Source organism: Taeniopygia guttata, chromosome 20, assembly GCF_048771995.1.
Source record: "Taeniopygia guttata chromosome 20, bTaeGut7.mat, whole genome shotgun sequence".
Classification (NCBI taxonomy): Eukaryota; Metazoa; Chordata; class Aves; order Passeriformes; family Estrildidae; genus Taeniopygia; species Taeniopygia guttata.
Genome location: NC_133045.1, coordinates 6726713 through 6745196, shown reverse-complemented (window position 1 = coordinate 6745196; position 18484 = coordinate 6726713). Strand labels below are relative to the sequence as shown.

The 18484-nt window shown below is 55.0% G+C and overlaps 2 protein-coding genes across 3 annotated transcripts in view; both read left to right on the top strand.

Annotated features, from left to right (window-relative positions):
• Positions 1-18484, top strand: part of YWHAB (tyrosine 3-monooxygenase/tryptophan 5-monooxygenase activation protein beta) — a 290680-nt gene that overhangs the window by 142530 nt on the left and 129666 nt on the right. The gene's annotated exons all lie outside the window — the stretch shown is intronic.
• CCN5 (cellular communication network factor 5) lies at positions 11767-18005 on the top strand. Of its 2 annotated transcripts, XM_030288726.4 has the most exons (5): positions 11767-11934; positions 14187-14403; positions 15013-15264; positions 16167-16348; positions 16856-18005. In XM_030288726.4, exons 1-5 carry the CDS (start codon positions 11875-11877, stop codon positions 16877-16879), a joined length of 735 nt encoding a protein of 244 aa, XP_030144586.4. In that variant the 5' UTR covers positions 11767-11874; the 3' UTR covers positions 16880-18005. The 2 variants fall into 2 exon arrangements, with proteins under 2 accessions (XP_030144586.4, XP_072773236.1); XM_072917135.1 differs by lacking the exon at positions 16856-18005 and having other exon boundaries at positions 16167-16635.

Here is an 18484-nt window from a genome sequence, read left to right as displayed (position 1 = left end):
GAGAGGGAGGCAGAGCCCTGCGCTGCGGGACCGGGACCGGGACAGGGACAGGGACAGGGACAGGGACAGGGACAGGGACCGGGACAGGGACAGGGAGCGGGACAGGGACAGGGACCGGGACAGGGACAGGGAGCGGGACAGGGGAGTGGGACAGGGAGCGGGACAGGGGAGCGGGACAGGGGAGTGGGACAGGGAGCGGGACAGGGGAGCAGGACAGGGACAGGGGAGCGGGACAGGGACCGGGAGCGGGACAGGGACCGGGAGCGGGACAGGGAAGCGGGAGAGGGAGTGGGACAGGGACCGGGGAGCGGGGACAGGGGATATGAGACCGGGGACAGGGGAGTGGGGATAGGGGACTGGGGACAGGGGATATAGGACTGGGACAGGGGACCGGGGACAAAGGAGCGGGGATAGGGGACTGGGGACAGGGGATCAGGGACAAGGGAGCAGAGACAGGGGACTGGGGATATGGGACCTGGGAAAAGGGACCGGGGGTAAGGAACCGGGGACAAGGGATCGGGGACAAGGGACTGGGACACAGGACTCGGGATATGGGACATGGGACCGGGGATATGGGACCAGGACAAGGGAGCGGGGACAGGGGACCGGGAACAAGGGACTGGGGACAAGGGACTGGGGAAAGGGACCAGGACACGGGACTGGGGATATGGGACCGGGGACAAGAGACCAGGGATATGGGACAGGGACAAGGGACTGGGACACAGGACTCGGGATATGGGACATGGGACCGGGGATATGGGATCAGGACATGGGACTGGGGACTGGGGATATGGGACATGGGACCAGGGATATGGGACCAGGACAAGGGACTGGGGACAGGGGACTGGGGATATGGGACCGGGGACAAGGGACAAGGGATATGGAACCGAGGATAAGGAACCGGGATATGGGACCGGGGATATGGGACCGGGGTCAAAGGACCGGGACAAGGAACCAGGGATATGGGACCAAAAAAAAGGGACCGGGAATAAGGGACTGGGGATAAGGGGCTGGGGATAAGGGACTGGGGCTGTGGGACCGGGGATATGGGATTGGGGCTGAGGAACCAGAGATAAGGAATTGGGGCTGAGGAACTGGGGATAAGGGATTGGGGTTGAGGGATTGGGATGCGGGACTGGGGCTGGGGTATTGGGGTGGTGTAACTGGGGCTGCAGGTCCACCACTGCCTGCCCCACCACAGACAGAACACAGGCCCAGCCCCCTGCCCTCTGCCCCAGGAACCCTCAGTTTGTCTGCTCAGCCTGGCCAGGTGAAGAAGCTGAGAACCTGAACACACAGGTTATGGCTAAATCCTTCCTAAAGGCTGTTTTCTCCTCCTTGGATGCCAAGGCTGTGTGTCATTTCCAGCTCACACTAGAGATGGGGGGTAGGTGGGACAGCAGTAGGACCAGGCAGGGAGGAACACCTGGGAAATCCCTGTGGTAGAGATCCCATTTGTAAATTCAGGGCAATCACCACACTGTGAATTACAGAGGGACTGTCAGACAGATGCACTAAGCAAGGCAGGAGCTCATGAGGTGGGCTGTCAGTCCCCACTGTCCACCCTGTGCCAATAGCTCTGCCTCAGCCCCAGCCTCATGATAGATTGCACCATTTGGGGTCAGACCCAGTCCTGCCAAAGGTCTGGGGCTCAAATGCCCCCAAAAGCAGTCAGGAAACCCCCAGTGAAGGCCATCATTGTCTCACTCTGTAATGAATGGTCCCTCTGGATGCTGCTGACAACACTGCTGAAAAACCTGAACACTCGCTGCCAGCAGAGACTGGGCACTGTCAGCTTCAGACACGCCTGGTCAGGAAGGGGCAGCTGAAAAACTGCAAGAGGGTGTGGACTGCCAGGGGCCAGAAATATGCCAGGGCCAGGAAAGCAGCTAGTGGAGGGGAGAGAAACACGGGGAAGCTTCTGGATGTTTTTAAAATCACATCATGCCAGGTTCAAGCATAGACTTGACAGTGACATACAGGAGAACCAACTCCTTGACACAAAAGTGGCCCAGACAGTGACTCACAGTAGTCCAGTGACATTTTAAACACCTGATTTCCAGCTAACAACAACCTGATGTCAACCCTGTAAGCTGCCACGTTGTGAAAAAAAAACCATTCCTTTCAAAAGTCAGCCTTTGGAGGGATGTTGCACAAGGGGTGGCACCTGGACATGGTGGAGCCGGTCCTCTGGCACTGTCAGCCTGCTCATGTGGCCAGGACAGTGCCAGCAGCACTCCGGGCCAGTGCTTGGCTGCCTCATGGATTTCCAAGTCAGACCAAAAGCCCAAGGCTGCCCACCCTCCCCATTCACCAGCTCAAGAAAGAAACTGGGGATGGCAGAGGAATGTAAAGCAGGCCAGAGGACTCATTCATCCTCCCGCTCCCGGCTTCGGTGCATTCCAGGCAGTCTTACTACAACACAGCATTCTGTGTGCTGCAATCCATCCCTGCACACGCCTGCCTCTCATCCTCTGCCAGGGCTCACTCTCCCGAGGCACCTCGAGCTGAGTCTGTAATAAATCAGGCAGCAGCCTCCATCCAAGACATGCATTCCCTGGGTTGCTCTGCTGAAAAATGAGTGCTGAGCTTTCCATCTGAACACCTGCAGCAACCAGGCAGCCGTGCTGACCGGGGTGCGGTATCACCTCCCAAATTAAAGGCACATTGATGTTCAGACACTGTGAAACTGTGGCCAGCTTGCTGTGCTCAGGACTGGGATTTGGCTCCCACACCTGATCCTCCAGGTTCTGGGAATCCTGGACTGGATCAAAGCTGAATTTGAATCCATCAGCCTCTGAATTCAGTGATGACCATTGGTCTGTAATGAGCTGGTGAGAGATTGGCAGCAAAATCCTCCCGGTCGAAGGAGGGAGATGTGGGAATGGGTACATGCAGTGCATTGCTGGAGGGATGTGCCACAGGCATCTGGAGAAATATCTCCAGCAGAAGGGGTGGGAGCAGGGAGATTTTGCCCAGGGCTTCTGTGGTAGCAGCCTGGCAGATCCAGCCTGGGGCAGGAGCACAGCTCTGTCAGCCATGGGAGGAAGAGCAGCAGCGCTGCTCAGAGCCCACTGATCCACTTGAGAAAGTCAGGGGAGTGACCAGGGCAGGGCACAGGGTGCAGCAGGTGGCCACACTCCCGGTGAAGTGGCCACTTCTGCAGCAGTGGGGTCAGTGCTGGCCCCACCACCGCTGGGCAGAGCCTGCAGGGCCGGGGCCTGGAGGTGGGGAGGGCACAGCCTGGGGCTCCCCACACTCCACAGAGCAGCATGGCCCCAGCTGGGGAAGATGGAGCCAAGGCCAAACTCATCTGGCTTTGCTTTGCACACTGCTGAGATCCTTCTTGGGTTTATTTTCATGCAGATCCCAAGAATGCAGAGACAGGCAGGAAAGTGAGAGCTGAAAGCAAACAGGAAAAAGGCAGGTTCTCTTCATTTCTATTTTTAGCACTGCAAACAACATTAGTGTCATTATATTTAGGGAAAAAAAAAAATATTCGGAGCGTTTCCTGCCTCCCCTTTCAATACCTTCAGCTATTTCCTTGCAGATGTTTCCAGGGGCCAGGGTTCAGAGGCAGGAGGAGCAAGGCTGGGCTCTCACCCTGCAGACAAGTCCAGGGAGATGAAATTTGGCTCAAAGCAGGTGCCTGTGCTCTTGCATGAGGACAAGGAGGACAGCCAGGCCATGGAGGATGTGTCCAGGTCCAAGCAGAAGCTGTGTGACCATGCAGGAGCTGCCTCTCTGTGGGCTGTAGCACCTTGGGTGTAATGCAGGGGAAGGCACAGCAGCGCTCTGAGGTCGGGGTTACAGAGGGAGGCTGCAGCAGGCAAGGCTGGAGGCACAACTCTGCTTCACTGCAGGGACCCTGGGCTGAGCAGAGCATCCCTGCACCGAGTTGCTGGTGAAGGCGCTGCTCTGCAGGAGAAGTTGCACCATGAGTCTGCGGTGAAGTGTGGCAGCAGCAAAGCAAGATCTCAAAGCTGGGGTTGCTGGTGTCAAGCCCCTGCACTGTCCCTTGTTCACTTCTCCAGGCTGGCTTGGCCTCTCCTGCAGAGCTCGGAGGATTTTCCTTTGTTCCGACAGCCCTCGGCCCATTGCCTGCCCTGGAGCCCTGTGTTTTGCCAAGTGTTTGTGTTTGATCCTCCCGCAGAGGATCCAGAGCAGGATTCCTGGGTGGCAGGCCAGCAGGATGGCTGTGCCTGCACGGGGGGCAGACCACAGCTCAGCAGGACCACGGAATGCGAGGAAAACCGGGATTTGAATGTGGTCAGCCTCTGGCAGTGGAGAGAGAGGGCAGCCAAATGCCGGGGAAAGGGCTCTTCTAACCCCAACCACGATGTGCTACATGTGGTTTGCAGCAAAATCACCCACCAGCATTTCTCCATGTGCCCTAGGGAGCTCTCTGCCCTAGGAAGAATATGGAGATAGTGTTGGAAAAGTATCATGGACAGCATACACAGAAGGGAAATCACCTCAAAACCTCATTCTCTGGAGCCTGGGCCAGCAGGGAGGGCAGAGGAGCAGCCTGGCTGCCCCGTGCACACACTGCTCTCCACACTCCAATTGCTGCCTGGTGACAGCGGTCCCAGGCTACATTTTCCTTCCTGGAGCTTGGTTCATGAGAGCAGCTGCCTTGTAAGATGCTCCTCTGGGGCTCTGGCTGAGTCCAAACTGGCTGGGAGCAGCTCCTGAGACAAGCCCGGCCATGGCCAGGCTGCCATCACCAGCCTTGGATAACCAGGTGCAGACAGCCACAGAAGGCAAGCACTCTCTCTATTTCTCTCCCAAAACCCTCCACCTGGTGGAAACCCACCCCAAAGGGTCTTGATTTGAAAGTACAGGAGGAATGCCTTGCAATTCCCAGCCCAGCCCAGCCCCATCTTCCCAGGGAACAGCAGGACAAAAATGAGATTGTAACAGCCATTCTTCCCTTTCCCGCCCATGTCAGAGAAACCAGCAGTTCATGGGAGACCCCCATGCCCCTGGGAACCTTTTCCCCAGCCTCAGCTTGCTTTCACAGGGGGATATTCCTACCACCTTCATATGGCCAGAGGCATCATTCATGGAGACCTGCTGCAGGGCATCTTGGACCTGATGTTGTCTCCTTATTTGTTTGAAACCAGTAAAGTCTCTCCACCTATCACAGCTCCACTTCTGGAATGGCTTGAGATGAAAGAGATCTTAAAGACCATTTAGTTCCCAATCATTTGCCACAGCCAGGGACATCTTTCACCAGCCAAAGTTTCTCAAAGCCCCATCTAACCTGGCCTTGATCTCCAGAGATGTCCCAGGTCCTCCTCCTGATCTGCTCCTGTGGGTGCAGCTCCCTCAGGCACAGCCCTGCCCTGAGCAGGGAGCACCTCTCCTGTGCAGATTGACACAAACCTGGCACAGCTGGGGCTCAGGCAGTAGGAGCTCTGAGAACATTGTCCTCTCCAGCTGTGTCCCCATGCTCCTGCAGGTCTCCACTGCCTCCTCGGTGCCCACACAGAGCCCCTGCCTGGGCTGTGCTGTGCCAGCCCACCAGAACCTCCCCACACCGTGGGGGCACCATAAGCCTGCAAAAGGCCAATCTTGGCTATTGCTTTGTGGCCAGAGCACAGGAGAAGCCCAGCCAAGCAGGCTAGTTGCTTTTATTTGGATTCAGGGCCTGGATGAAGCAGTCCCCTCCCTGTTCCTTTGCGGGGGGTTCTCATTTGAGGGGTTCTCATTTGGGGGCCACCAGTTTGCAATTAGCAAATCATTGCTCTCCCACCTCCCACAGCACCAGGTCACCCTGCCTTGGACAGCCCAACAGCCAGGGAGAGAACACCCCAGCCAAACACCTTTTACAAATCATTCTGCATAGTTCACATTCTCGGCCGGTTTATGAGCATTTTAGCTCCTCATATTGATCAGGGCTGGAGCCGAAGTAATTACATTAATCAGAAATAATTTCCCATGATTTTGAGTCATATTTGAGCTGGTGCCCAGCTCCTCTGCTCTCCCCTCTGCTCTCTGCTCCCTGGTACATACTTTCCAGGCGACATCGCTGCTTCCACAGCCATAGTGAGACCCAGAGGTTTGTTTTTCTCAGCTGGATCCCACACACGCCCTGAAGGTTTCAGTCGTGTCTTTGTTGATTTGGCTGGGGAAGGGGACAAGAGGAGGTGGATTATGTGAAGTTCATGCTTGGGAAATGTCTCCAGATGTCTCTGCCATCAGGAGGGGGCATAAGGAAGGGTTGGGGGCCTGAGACTCTTTGGTACTTGCTTCAGCTTTTCCAGTCTTGCTCAGGAGATGGAGAGCAAGCCCAGCCATTGCTTTGTTCCCTGGGGTGGAATGCAGAAGTGGGACTCACCTGCAAATCCTTTGGCATGGGTCCTGGGGAGAAGCAGCAGGTCCCCTTGCCAGCTGGCTCGGGTGGTGACCAGTGATTTGGGGTTTTCCAGTGCTGGGTGTGAAGGGTGAACTGGCAGCTCATTTTTCCCCCCCAGCCCAGCTTCCCAACGTGCCCAAGGTCTGTGCTGAAAGCTCCTGCAGGAGCCAGGCTCCTTCCAATCACCAAGGACACTGAGGAATGCCCTCCTCACTGCCTTTGGGAAGGTCCCAGCCACGACCAGGGGTTTGCAGAGCATCCACTGGAGATGTGCCAGCTGGAGAGGGCTCCCTTTGCCCCAGGTCACTGTCCCCTCCCTGGCACTGCCCTGTCCCAGCAGCCTGGATTCACCAGCACCCTGAGCTGCTCCTGCTGCTGGTGAACCAAGAGCAGCCCTGGGGGTGTGAAGGGCTGTGACATTTGGGAACAGACACAGCCTGTGTCACCCAAAGCTCCTCCAGCAGCACACACTTCCCAGGCCCAGAACCAGCTGCCTCATGTGTGCAGCACTTGCATCCTCGAAAGCCTTAGCAGAGTCACAGACAGCAGGGCTGGGAGGGAGCACAGCATCCCCAAACCCCTCCCAAGGCAGAACTGGCACAATTACAAGGTGAATTTGGAGACACCTACAAACATCACTGCCTGCACATCGGTGTGTGCCTCCTTTTGCAGCCTCTTTGATGCTGCAGGGGACATGGCAGCTGTGTGAGAACATGCAGCACCCTCGAGCAAGACACGAACTGAAGGAAAAACAATGTCTATTTTAGACTGAAACCACAAGAAAAATAGAGATAGCCAAAAAGAATGAGCAATTAGATCAGGAAACATGAGTGAGCCATCCAGCTCCATGGAAAATACAAAGGGTCTGTCAGTAACCACACAAGGTCAGGATCTGGGGATTGTATCTTGTCTGAAAGATAAAACTTATAGTGATTTTTTTAAAATAAGTTTATGTTTGATGATGTTTGATACTCAATAAAAAAAAAATTAACTCCCAGAGGATCACAATATTGAATATGTGATGATTTCTGACACTGTTTTCCAGATAACAATAGAAAACCTCATCTGGCTGAAGTTTCCAAGCTTTGTTTTACAAAAGTCTTATTCTTTGAGTTATCTGAATGTTTAACTTAGTGGGACAATTATGAATTGCTCTTGTCTGGACTGCAGGAAAAAAAATCTTACAGAAGTATTGCCCAGGGTTTGATCTTTCTCTGTTGTCCCTTCACAACAGCTGGTACAAGGCTGTGCTGTGCTAATGAGAAGCCCCTCAGTCTGAAGGATGAGCTCTCACTATAGTTTTGGCTAAGCCAAGCCTTTTCTTGGTTGTGATGGTCCATTTGCTCCTCGTGTAATCACTCAGCTCCTTCCTCTTGGCAACGTCAGACTTTGAGAACAGAACCAGCCCCAAGCCCCATTTATCAGTGCTTCTTTTTAGTGAAACCTACCTAAAAATGTCTGGGAAGTGGTGAAGGATTCAGTGCTCCCACCGGCAGGCATGGCTCCTGTCTCTCCTTTGGCAGGGGCAATGCCTGGCTGCTGCCTTGCTGGCCTTGCCACCGTGGCTGGGAGCTTGGAGGGGTCAGCTGGTCCCACATGTAGCCAAGGTTCCTGATGCAGTTGCCTGACCATCAGAAACTGGAAGGCAGCCCTGAATTCTTTTCTCACAAGTCACTTGGCCAGGCACCAGATGGTAAATTCTTTCAGTCCCTGCATCCCTGCCTGGGGTGGAAGCAGTGACCTCAAGGTAAAAGACTGCCTGGCCCATCCCTTGTCCCTCGGGGTGGCTGTCCTCTCAGCCTGGCTCTGCTGTCCTGTTAAGGTGTGAGAACCAGAGGGAATAAAAATGCCCAGACAGGGGTGGAAAGAGCCATCACCACCTCTCTCGGCTCTTGCTGTTTGAAACTGGAGCCAGATTCATTCTGGGTAGGAAACAATTCTCCCATGTTGCCAAAAGCAGAGATATTTCAAAATTTCCCAAAGCCATGGCGTTTTCCAGAAGGATCATGAAAAACATCCAGCAGCCACCCCAAAATGTCCAACAGCCAAAGGAGACCTGAGGCATCTCCATTTCAGCTCAGGGCTCTTGGTTTTTCCAAGCTGGGTGTATGTCCAGCTTTGCACCAGGGCAGCCCTGCTCCTCTGCAGTGGGGATTTGAGCCAGGAGTGCCCAGGAGCAAAGGGAGTGTTCTTCTCCCCACTAAGCCATGGAGCTGGGCTCACCCACATCTTCACAGCCAGGACCCAGGACAGCCTCACTGCTCCTGCCAGAGATGGACACCCAGACCCTGCTGTGACTTCCCCCAGCTCTGGGGAGGGTGCTTGACACATGGTGGAGAGTAAAGAAGGGAAGTCTCCAGCAAAGGGAAGGCATGAGGGGAGAATATGCTCAATATCCATCCCAGATGGATGCAATTTCAGCTGAGCAGGGTGTGCAAATGAGAGCTTTTCTGTGTTATTCACGATGGCACGTTAGAACTGCAAACACATGAAAAGCTCAGCTCTCTAAAATGTAAATTCACAGGGGCAGTTCCTTCATTTCTATAGAAACAGCAAAGCTTGCCAATGGCTAACTCAAAGGAGATGTATTCAGATCCCTGTATCAACTATTTTCTCGCACAACTGACCACAAAAAAAAAAAAAAAAATTATAACCCCCCCCAAAAACCTGACAATAATACCATGGAAACTGTGGAGCGAGACATACGGACTTAATTACTAGCTCTGAAATCACACGTATGGTACAGAACCCTTACAGGTTAGGTGCTCCAGAAGGGAAGGGCTATAAACAGTATTTATAAAATGAACTGCTAATGGGCTGTTGGCACATCAAAACACTTGCAGGGGCAGAATTCCTGTGCCAGGCTCTGCCTGCAGCCCCTGCAGGGCCAGCACAGTGACCTGAGTGGGGACGTGGGACCCAGAGCTGGGAGAAGGGAAGCCAAAGCCCATGTCACCCTTGGAGAATCCTCTTTGGGAAGGCAGATCATGGGAGACTTTGTGGGTACTCCTCCAGCCAGCTCCACTGGGCACCTCCAAAACCCAGCCAGGTACCAGTGAGGATTGCCAACGCCATCAGAAGTGTGGGATGCTGGGTTTGGCCCCATCTGACTGCTTGACTTGGGAGTGTTGGCTTGACTCAGGCCTGACTCGGGCTCTCAGCCACTGCCTGAGCTCTGACAGCTTCCTGGTGATGTCAAACCAGTGATGTCACCTCACTACATCTAAATCTCAGCGACATCAGGTGTGGGGGGAAGCAAGGTTCCCTCTTGTTCTGAGCTGAGGAAAGAGTAAGGAAAGAGAAAGGAGCTGACCCTGCACCCAGGACACATCAGGTGACAGGGGTTTAATGTCCAGTTGGCTGCCCTGGGCAGCCCTGAGCCTCAGCCTTCCCCAGGGGTGCCCTGCTGCCCCCTGAGACCTCACACAGGGGTCTGTCAGCTGCTCCAAGGGTGCTTCACTGTGGGAAATGAGAGGTTTTTATTTCTGTTACCAGCACTGTCACCTGATTTCTACCTGGGAAATGAACTCATGGCTATTAATCAGGAATCTCTAATAAACACAAGGCTGGAATAATTAATTGAACTATCCCCATGTGGCAAAGCTGGATCACTACTTTGGCCGTCCCAAGCCACTCCCAGGATGTTTGGCTGAGCTGTAGCCAGTGAGAGGGCACTGCCACCAGAGCAGAAAGTGGAACATGAGAGGCCAGTGCAGCCTCAGATGTCAAACCCTCTGAACCACCTGAACCACCTCCCTGCCAGTGAGTTCAAAGCAATGTGCCCTCCTCATGCCCCCCCTGCCACAGGCAGGGCTGCCAGAGCAGCTCTCTGCACCTCAGGCACGGTGGGAGCTGGTGCTCCAACATGCAGAGCGGAGGCTCTGACACTTGCATAAGTGAGAGCAGCCTTTGGAAAGTGTCCTGGTATTCCCACAAGCTGCCATGGCCTCGTTAACAGCCTGACTGCAGCTAATGAAGCACAGCCAAAGCAGAGGTTTGGGGTGGTAATGTGAGAGTTCGGTCTGTGCTCCTCCCTGCTGGGCTGTGCCCACCCTGCTCCGTGCCCTGGCTTCCAGGCTCTGGGAAGCGTGGAGCTGAGGTCAGGAGTGCTGCTCAGGTGACTGAGAACATGTTTCACAAAAGAAAACAGAGGGGAAATAGGCCAGAGGGAGAGATGGGGCATCACTCTTAGCTGTGTGCGTTTGGTGTTCTCCTTATAGCAGCCAGCACCTCCTGTGTGTTGGCCATCACAGACCTGATATCCAACAGCAGTTCTCACCACACCTGAATGCTACAGGCAGTGCACAGCCACCAGGATCCATCCCTTGGCCAGCACAGAGCAGTAGTCCTGGCCCCAGAACACATCCTGCAGGCGAGGGGCAGGGGTGCAGGAGAGGAGCCAGGGAGAGCTGCAGGAAATCCTGCATCCTTATGTTCAGGCCTCTCCTTTGAGCTCTGCGCTCACAAATTGTCCTCTCATATCGTGTGATAAGATCAGGGGAATGGGAATATGGGGAAGTGACTGTCTAGTGTAGGTCTTAAGGTGCTTAGGTTTGTGTTTCCTAAGAGCCAGCCTCAGATCCTCAGTCACAGAGGACAAGAGAAAAGCTTGCACAGGGCAGACTGAGAAAGCAATGGCTGAGCACCTGCTTTTCATCCCCAAACTTGGATTTCTAATTCTCACAATTGATTAGGATGATCATAATACTTCAGGGGCGGAATTTGCATTTATGGGGCTTGAAATCAGCAGGGTCAGGCTGCAGCCTTCTCTGCATCAGGTACCCAAGACAATGCAACACAATGTGCATCCAACCACCCCACCCCAGCAGCCTCCCCAAGAGTTTTATATTCCTACACCAGGTGACCACAGATCTCAGGATGGGGATGATGTGGCAGCAGCACCACCACCACCACAGCAAATCCATTTCCAGCTTCTTTGGGTGACCCCTCTCCCACAGCCTGCCATGTGCTGGGTGCAGCATTAAAGATGGGGTGGATGCCCTGTTGCTGCCTGGTCATGGCAGCAGCAGGGACAGTCAGTCCTGCCAATCCCTTCAAATCCCAGCAGGAAGATCCCAGCTCTGCCTGGGCAAACTTTGATCAGCAGGATAGGGCATGAAACTTCCCTCCCAGGCTAGGGGAAGGGAGCTGGATCAAGGGAGCTGAATCACCCCACCAGTCTGGTTCCCCAGCCTCTCTCCCCTGATCACCAGGGACAGCACAGCATCCCTTCCCTTCACTCCTTGTCCTGATGGACAGCATATTCTCACCTTGAGAAGAGTGGAAATGGCAGCTGGAATGTGGGCTGGAAAGAAAAAAAAATAAGAAAGGAAAAAAAAGAAAATCTTGAGGCTTGTCCAAACCTACTCATGTTTATATTGGAGCCTGTGAGTGACATCAGAGCAGGGAGAGTATAAACACCAGCAGGACCTACTCTGGGCTTTAAAACCTGCGAACTCTGCCTCCAAACTGCCTGGGGGGTGATGTGCTGAAGTGGCACGGGGGAGAGCAGCATGAGGCTCCAGCTGGAGAAGCAGCTCCTCTTCCTCTCCCTCCTCTGCGTTCTCTCCAAGGTAAGGGAGATGGGGCACTGGGGCAGCTTTAGCACCCGCTTCTGGCAGAGTGGGGTGCAGGAGGGACTGGGGTGTGCCGGCAGCCAGGCTGTGCTGATGCAGAGCTGTGCTGGGGTGTCTGAGCAGGAGCAGCCGGGTCCGGGGCTCGCTCCCGGTGCGGTCCCGGAGCGCACAGCCACGCCGGCAATGCGCTGCTCGCTGCCTGTCCCGCCGCCCCCGGGCCGGCAGCAGCAGCAGCCGCTGGGCGGTAGCGGCTCCTCCGGCTCCTCCGGGCTCCTCCATCCCCGCCCAGGCTCCCGAGGCAGGGGCCAAGCCACCAGCACCAGCCCTGCCTTTCCTCAGCTCTCCCCACTCCTCGGAATGCTCACGCCAAGCCAGTGCCTCCAATGGGATTTGGGTTGTTGTAGAGACTTTATTTTATTTTTTTTTTTTCTCTTGGACTCTGTGTGAAAATATTTGCCTGCGCAGAGAACAGGAATGTTGAAAAATTTGGGGCATCTCAGCTCCAAGTTCTAATTGCTGCTTGAATCCCCAGGCAGGGAGGTTGTGGCAATGTCGTGCCTATTTGACTCTTTTCCCAGAGAGTTCAGACCTCTGACAGAAGCCACATTGTCACATAAAGACAAGTAAATTACAAGGAGCTGGGGGAAATGGATTTATGGCTTGGCTAATCTTTCTAAAACATTGATTTGTAATAACAACCTCTTGAAAGATGAAAAACGCCCTTGGCTGCCTGGGTAAGCTATAACAGCAATGATTCTTGCCCCAGGTGCTCACGAGTGCCTGGAGAATCACCAAGGACCATCGTGCTGCCAGCCCAAACCTGGCCACCACAGCCAGTCCCTCGGTCTCTGCCACATTAATAATGCTGCTCACTGGCAGAACTAGAACAAAATCCAGATTACTCAATCCCAAATCCATATTATAATTCCAGTTATTGGCACTGACACTTCTACAGCCCCATGAAAAGCATCTGAACTGCTACAAATGGGGAACAGATAGAGCACCAGGAGCCACCCTCTCTGCCTGACTCCTCATGTCAGTCCTGATGCCACTGGAAGAAACTGAAAGAGAAAGAAAAATGGTATCTAAAAGCTACATGGTCTGGTGAGCCCATCGCTCTCATGGCAGGCTCAGCAGTCACAGCAGTACCTGGAGCAGGCAGGGGTGATGTTTTGGTTGCATGTTTGCTGTGCTGCACAGGCTGGCCCTGCACATGCATCCAGCAGCGTGTGCATGGAGCTGAGCAGCAGGGCTGCCAGGGGGCTCTCATCACTGTCAGGCCAGCACTGGCAAAGGGTTCACTTCCAAACCACAGAGCCAGCTCTCGTGGCTTCAGGCTCTGTGTGCAATTGTTCTGTCATGTGTGACATGATGGGAGCTCAAGAGCTGCCTAAAAGAGCTGTTGGTGCCAGGGTGGGTGCAAGCAGCATGAGCCAAGGGTATAAACTCCCACCTGCCCAGGTGAACTCCCGTGGGCACCTCCCTGGCAGAGCAGGCAAAGGACTGCAGTGCACAACCCTGCCAAAGGGATTACTGAGTCTAGCCACGAGAGAATACAGCTCCCAGTCCTTGAACCGTGCCTATCTCCGGGCTCCTTGCCCAGTGGGCCAGGCCAGGCGAGGATGCTGCAGCCAGGGACAAGCAGAGGATGCAGCTGGACCAGTGAGGAATGCAGTGAGGTCTGCCTGGCTTCAGATCCCCACTGCTGATGCAATGTCCTGTTTCTTGGCATGAATGAGAGCTCTGAAGATTATAAGGAGTGAGGTGCTGTGCACTCAGCACGTGAATTCAGACCCTGCAAAGCCACCTCTCCTGGGCTGGGCACAGCCTGCTGCCTTTGGGGCAGGCATGGGGGTGGGCTGTTTTACCTCCCTCCCTTCCTCTCTCCCACTGGGCTGTTTGAGGCTGCTGGCTTCATTAAATAACCATCACTGCCCGGCATGTTCACCTTGTAGCTCCATTTTCCTGTATGTTCAGAGCAGTGGCACATTCAAGTCCCCATCTTTCAGAGTGCTGAACCTCTGAGCATCCTGGATTCTCCATGGTTTCCCATAGGTACCCTTCAAAGGGGACAGTAGCTTTCCAGGATGCTTTGAGATATTCCCATAGATTTGGAGCCACCCTCCACCAAAGGCCTCCCTCCACCAAAAATCTGCCCCCATGGTTGAGACAAAGTTACCTGGCTGTCCCAGTGACAAAGCAGATGTTAGCCAAAAACCACCTGTACGGATTCAGCTTTGCCTCCACAGGTTTGTGCCCAGCTGTGCCGGAGACCGTGCTACTGCCCCTGGGTGCCACCCCGCTGCCCCCGCGGGTCCCCCCTGGTCCTGGATGGGTGTGGCTGCTGCAAGATCTGTGCTCGGCGCCTGGGAGAGCCCTGCGACTTCCTGCACGTCTGTGACCAGAGCCAGGGCCTCATCTGTGACTACAGCTCAGCAGCTGCAGGGACAGCAGGCATCTGCAACTGTGAGCACAGGGCTGCCCACCTTCCCCAGAGATACCTCCACACTCCAGTCCAGCACACTGCCCAGCTCCAGCCATGACCTCACAGGCATCCCACAGCCCCACCTGGGGATGGTTCAGGCTAGGAAAGCAGCTTTCCTGAGGCTGATGCATGCAGCTTGGCCATGGGGCTGTGCCCCCTGTCCTGCCAGTTCTTGTGCTGCTTTCTGACTGAGAATTCAGGGTGGTTTCAGTGAGAATGAACAGGGATGCTGCAGTCACCCTGTCAAGGCTGGAGCCTGAGGGTCCTGCAGAGAAATCTCAGAGAAAATTTCCTAGCCTGCAAATCCTGAAGGCAAGGTCAGAGCCACAGGGCAGGGGGGTTCTCACAGCTTGTGAGCTGCTGCTTTGAAAGAACAGAGAGATGAGGAGAGAAGACAGGGAAGGGGAGGAGACTGAATGATGAACGTGCTGCTGCACACCCATCTCTGCCCTGCACACCACTCAGTCAATTCTGTGGTCCCCCCACTTCAATCCCTTTGCTCAGCCCCGCAGTTAGCCCCAGCACTGCCCCCTGCCACCCCCATCTCCTGTCCCTCTGTCCCTGACGGGCTCCCCGGCTGTCACTTGCAGTTGAAGACGATGAGGAGGGCTGCGAGGTGAACGGCCGGGTCTATCGAGACGGGGAGGTTTTTCAGCCCAGCTGCAAAATCCAGTGCCATTGCTTGGACGGCGGCTTCAACTGCATCCCGCTGTGCCAGGAGGATGTGCGGCTGCCCAGCCCGGACTGCCCCTACCCCCGCCGCGTGGAGATCCCAGGGAAGTGCTGCCCGCAGTGGGTTTGTGACACCCAGGACCAGCACCTCCCCCGGGATGCCAGGGCAGGTAAGATGCAGGGCAGCTCCAGGGAGGGGCCCACACATGTGAGAACCCCGGGATTGATTCAGGGGTCTCGTGTGGTGGTAAAGTCTCTCCTCCAACCCATGCTTCCAAAGAAAACCTCTGCATCCTCTTGTTGTTGGGTCTCAAGGCAGTTTATTGCAAGTTATCTAAAGATTGTCTTCGCCCGCTGCGGCTGCTTTGGTCAGCGGCCCAGGCAGAGACACACACACACCCTGACACCCTCACTGTCCGGTGTCTTCGTCTTCTCTCTCCCCACCCAGGGCTGCTGCTATCTTTTATATGATATATTACGTATTATATGTTTACAGATTTTCCCCAATACCTACTACCTATGTTACAAGGTGCTTTTCTACTCTAAACCAATCCATGAGTGCCAACATCACCAAGAACATGGAGGCAAGGAAGAAGAAGGAGGAAGAACAGGATCAGGCCCACTTTCCTCCATCTTAGAACTTCTGACCCCCCTGTACAAAGTAAACCCCCCCCATGCAGGTGTTAAAACCCCCCTGTACAATACTAAAAAATTTTCCCCTCTAATTTGTAATTACTTCTACTATACCATCTAACCCTCTGTGACAGCTTGGGCCACCTTCAAAGTTTGTAACTCATTCCATGGTTCAAACTCAAAATCACAGCTGTTTTCAGCTGCTTGCCAGGGTCTAAAATGCTCCTGACCAAGGCCTGGAACCTCTGAAAATGTCTGAGAGACATTTTGAGTTCCAACACACACAAATCTCTGGGGATGGTCCCTTCACCCCGGGCTGTGAAACATCAGCAGGAGACACCTCACACGTTTCTCTGCCACGCAGGGCTTTGCCTGCAGCACCACAGGGCAAATGCACAGCACCTGCCTCCAACCAGTTCCCCCCTCTCCTTTCTTGCAGTGACCCCAGTGCTGCGGTTCCCCTGCCCGGAGTGGGGCACGGCGTGGAGCGCCTGCTCGGCCACCTGCGGGCTGGGCTTTGCCACCCGCGTGTCCAACCAGAACCGCCAGTGCCGGCTGGAGACCCAGAGGCGGCTCTGCATGGACAGACCCTGCCCGGCCCTGCCCGCAGCGTTCCCGGCGGTGAGTGAGGGCTGGGGGAGCCACTGCCCCTGGGCATGTGTTTCACTGACAAAGGGAAGTGCCAGCAACACCCGTGGGCCCCATCACAACTCCTCAGCCACGAGCTGACCGTGTCTCAGGGACACGGGAACCACTCCTGAAGCTTTGCTTGGAAAACAGCCGATGGCAGGTGCAGACCAGAATTTTGGGGTCTCTGGATGTCTGAATCCAGGAGCACTGTGGATCCCACGCAGGTGAGCTCGGCCTGCCCTGATGGCCAGAGATGGATTTGCAGCTCCTGCCTGGCTCCCTGGGCACACCTGGGAGGTGCTTCTGCCACTCCTTTATTAGCCTGGCACAACCCTGGCGAGGACACAGTGCTAATCTGCCTTTCTGGTGTGCAGGTGACACTTTCTGCCCACTCCTTTCCCCCTGCACTGCTATGCTACATGCCCCCTCTGCCCAGCTGCGGGGGACACAGCACCACCCCTCTCCATCTCCCAGCTGATCTCCATTCTGCCTTTCCAGAGGGGAAGAGGAGGTCGTTTGTAGCTGTGCCCACCCCGGATTCACCCTGGAGCCAACGCCTCATCCTGGCAAAGAGTCTGGCACAAACCCATGGCACTGTGGTTACAGTGAAGATGGAGGGTGTTTCCACTGGGAAAACAGAGAAGAAATGATGGACTTTGGCTGCAAAGGAGGCTGGAATCAGAGAACAAGATCCCCATGTCACCCATCACCTGCCTCCTCTGTACACCCCGCTGCCCCAGGCAGGGTTACTGGGCAGCATTCCCAGTTCCTTAGGCTGAATGAAATGGGAAATCGGGAAATCCTGCTCCAAGCATAAACCCATCCAAGAAACCAGGAATTGGTCCTTCCCTGGACCAGTGGGCCTTCTGAAGAGGTGATGCTGCTTCTCCAACACATCACCCAGCTCTGCTTTGCAGGGACTTCAAGAGAGACCATCTCCAGCACCTGGAAGCCAAAATCCCTGGAGGGAACCCTCATGCCCTGGCCCCCCAGGGAGGGAGCAGGTCATCAAACTGCACCCCACAAGTCTCTGCCACACCAGGCTGAGCTGCTCAACCATGCAGGAGCTCAGCCAGCCCATGGTACCCACCCTGCCTTCCCGGGCATGGGCAGGGTCCTCCTGATGGCAGCTGTAACTCACCTTCCCCTCATCTCTCCAGAATAAACACGAGCCTTCCCGCTCTGCTGGCCTCCTCCTCTCCAAAGCACTGGTGGTTTGGCAGGGTTTCGGCAAGCGAGGAGCTCAGACAGCGGAGACTCCGCTCGCAGCACCAGACATACCGCCTGCCATCCAAGCACATTCCCCCGAGCCGGGACGAGGAAAAGCAGGAAAAAGGGAAAACAAATCGCAAAGATGAGTCGGAGCCGTCTCCCGGCGGGTTGGAGCTGCTCCAGCCTTGCGGGAGTCGGGGCAGGAGAGCTGCTCGGCTGCTCTGGCTGTGCTTTTCTCGCAGTAAAACAAAGTGCTTCTGGGGGATGGAAAGTGGAACCCAAATGCCCTCTGACGGCCTGGCACACACGGGCAGAGGGAATGTGCCTTCCACCGCGGGAAGGGCAGCTGGAAGGAGCAGAGGTCTGGGTGTCCAGGTGAGAGATGGACTTTTTAGATGCGTATTTCTGGAAGTAAAAATAAAGATGTGCTCATCCAGGTGTGGAGTTTGTCTGTGCAGGGTGAGCCCAGCCCCACTGCTCAGGGCCAGCTCAGTGGGTGCAGTCCTGGCACAGGGTGGGGCAGCTTGGAGGCACCTCAGTTTAGGCTGCTTAGAGTAAGAGAAGGAAAAAGAAAAAAAAAGTCAATCAAAGCACTGAACATATTATTAAAATTGATTGCATCCTGGGTTACATCCTTCACTCTTACCCAGCCATAAGCTCTGCTGATGGCACCAGCCCTGGCCATAGCAGCGCTCAGGTTTCCAGTGTTGGGATGTGCAGGAGAGCAGGGCAGGTCATGGCATTGCCTGCACTGCTGCAGCATCTGCAGCCACATCTGCAGCCTCTTCTCAGCTCCCAAACATAAATGCCCAAACTCCCCTGTAGCTCATCCCTCCTACTGCCAGGCCCACACTTCCTCCAGTTCCCCTGGGCTGGGATTTCCCCAGCATGGTGCAACCACCATCACCAGCTGTG

Coding starts and splice junctions, on each gene's coding strand:
- CCN5 (XM_072917135.1), top strand. CDS start 11,875: ATGAGGCTCCAGCTGGAGAAGCAGCTCCTCTTCCTCTCCCTCCTCTGC. Junction 11,935..14,186: donor TCCTCTGCGTTCTCTCCAAG/GTAAGGGAGATG, acceptor TTGCCTCCACAG/GTTTGTGCCCAGCTGTGCCG. Junction 14,404..15,012: donor GACAGCAGGCATCTGCAACT/GTGAGCACAGGG, acceptor TGTCACTTGCAG/TTGAAGACGATGAGGAGGGC.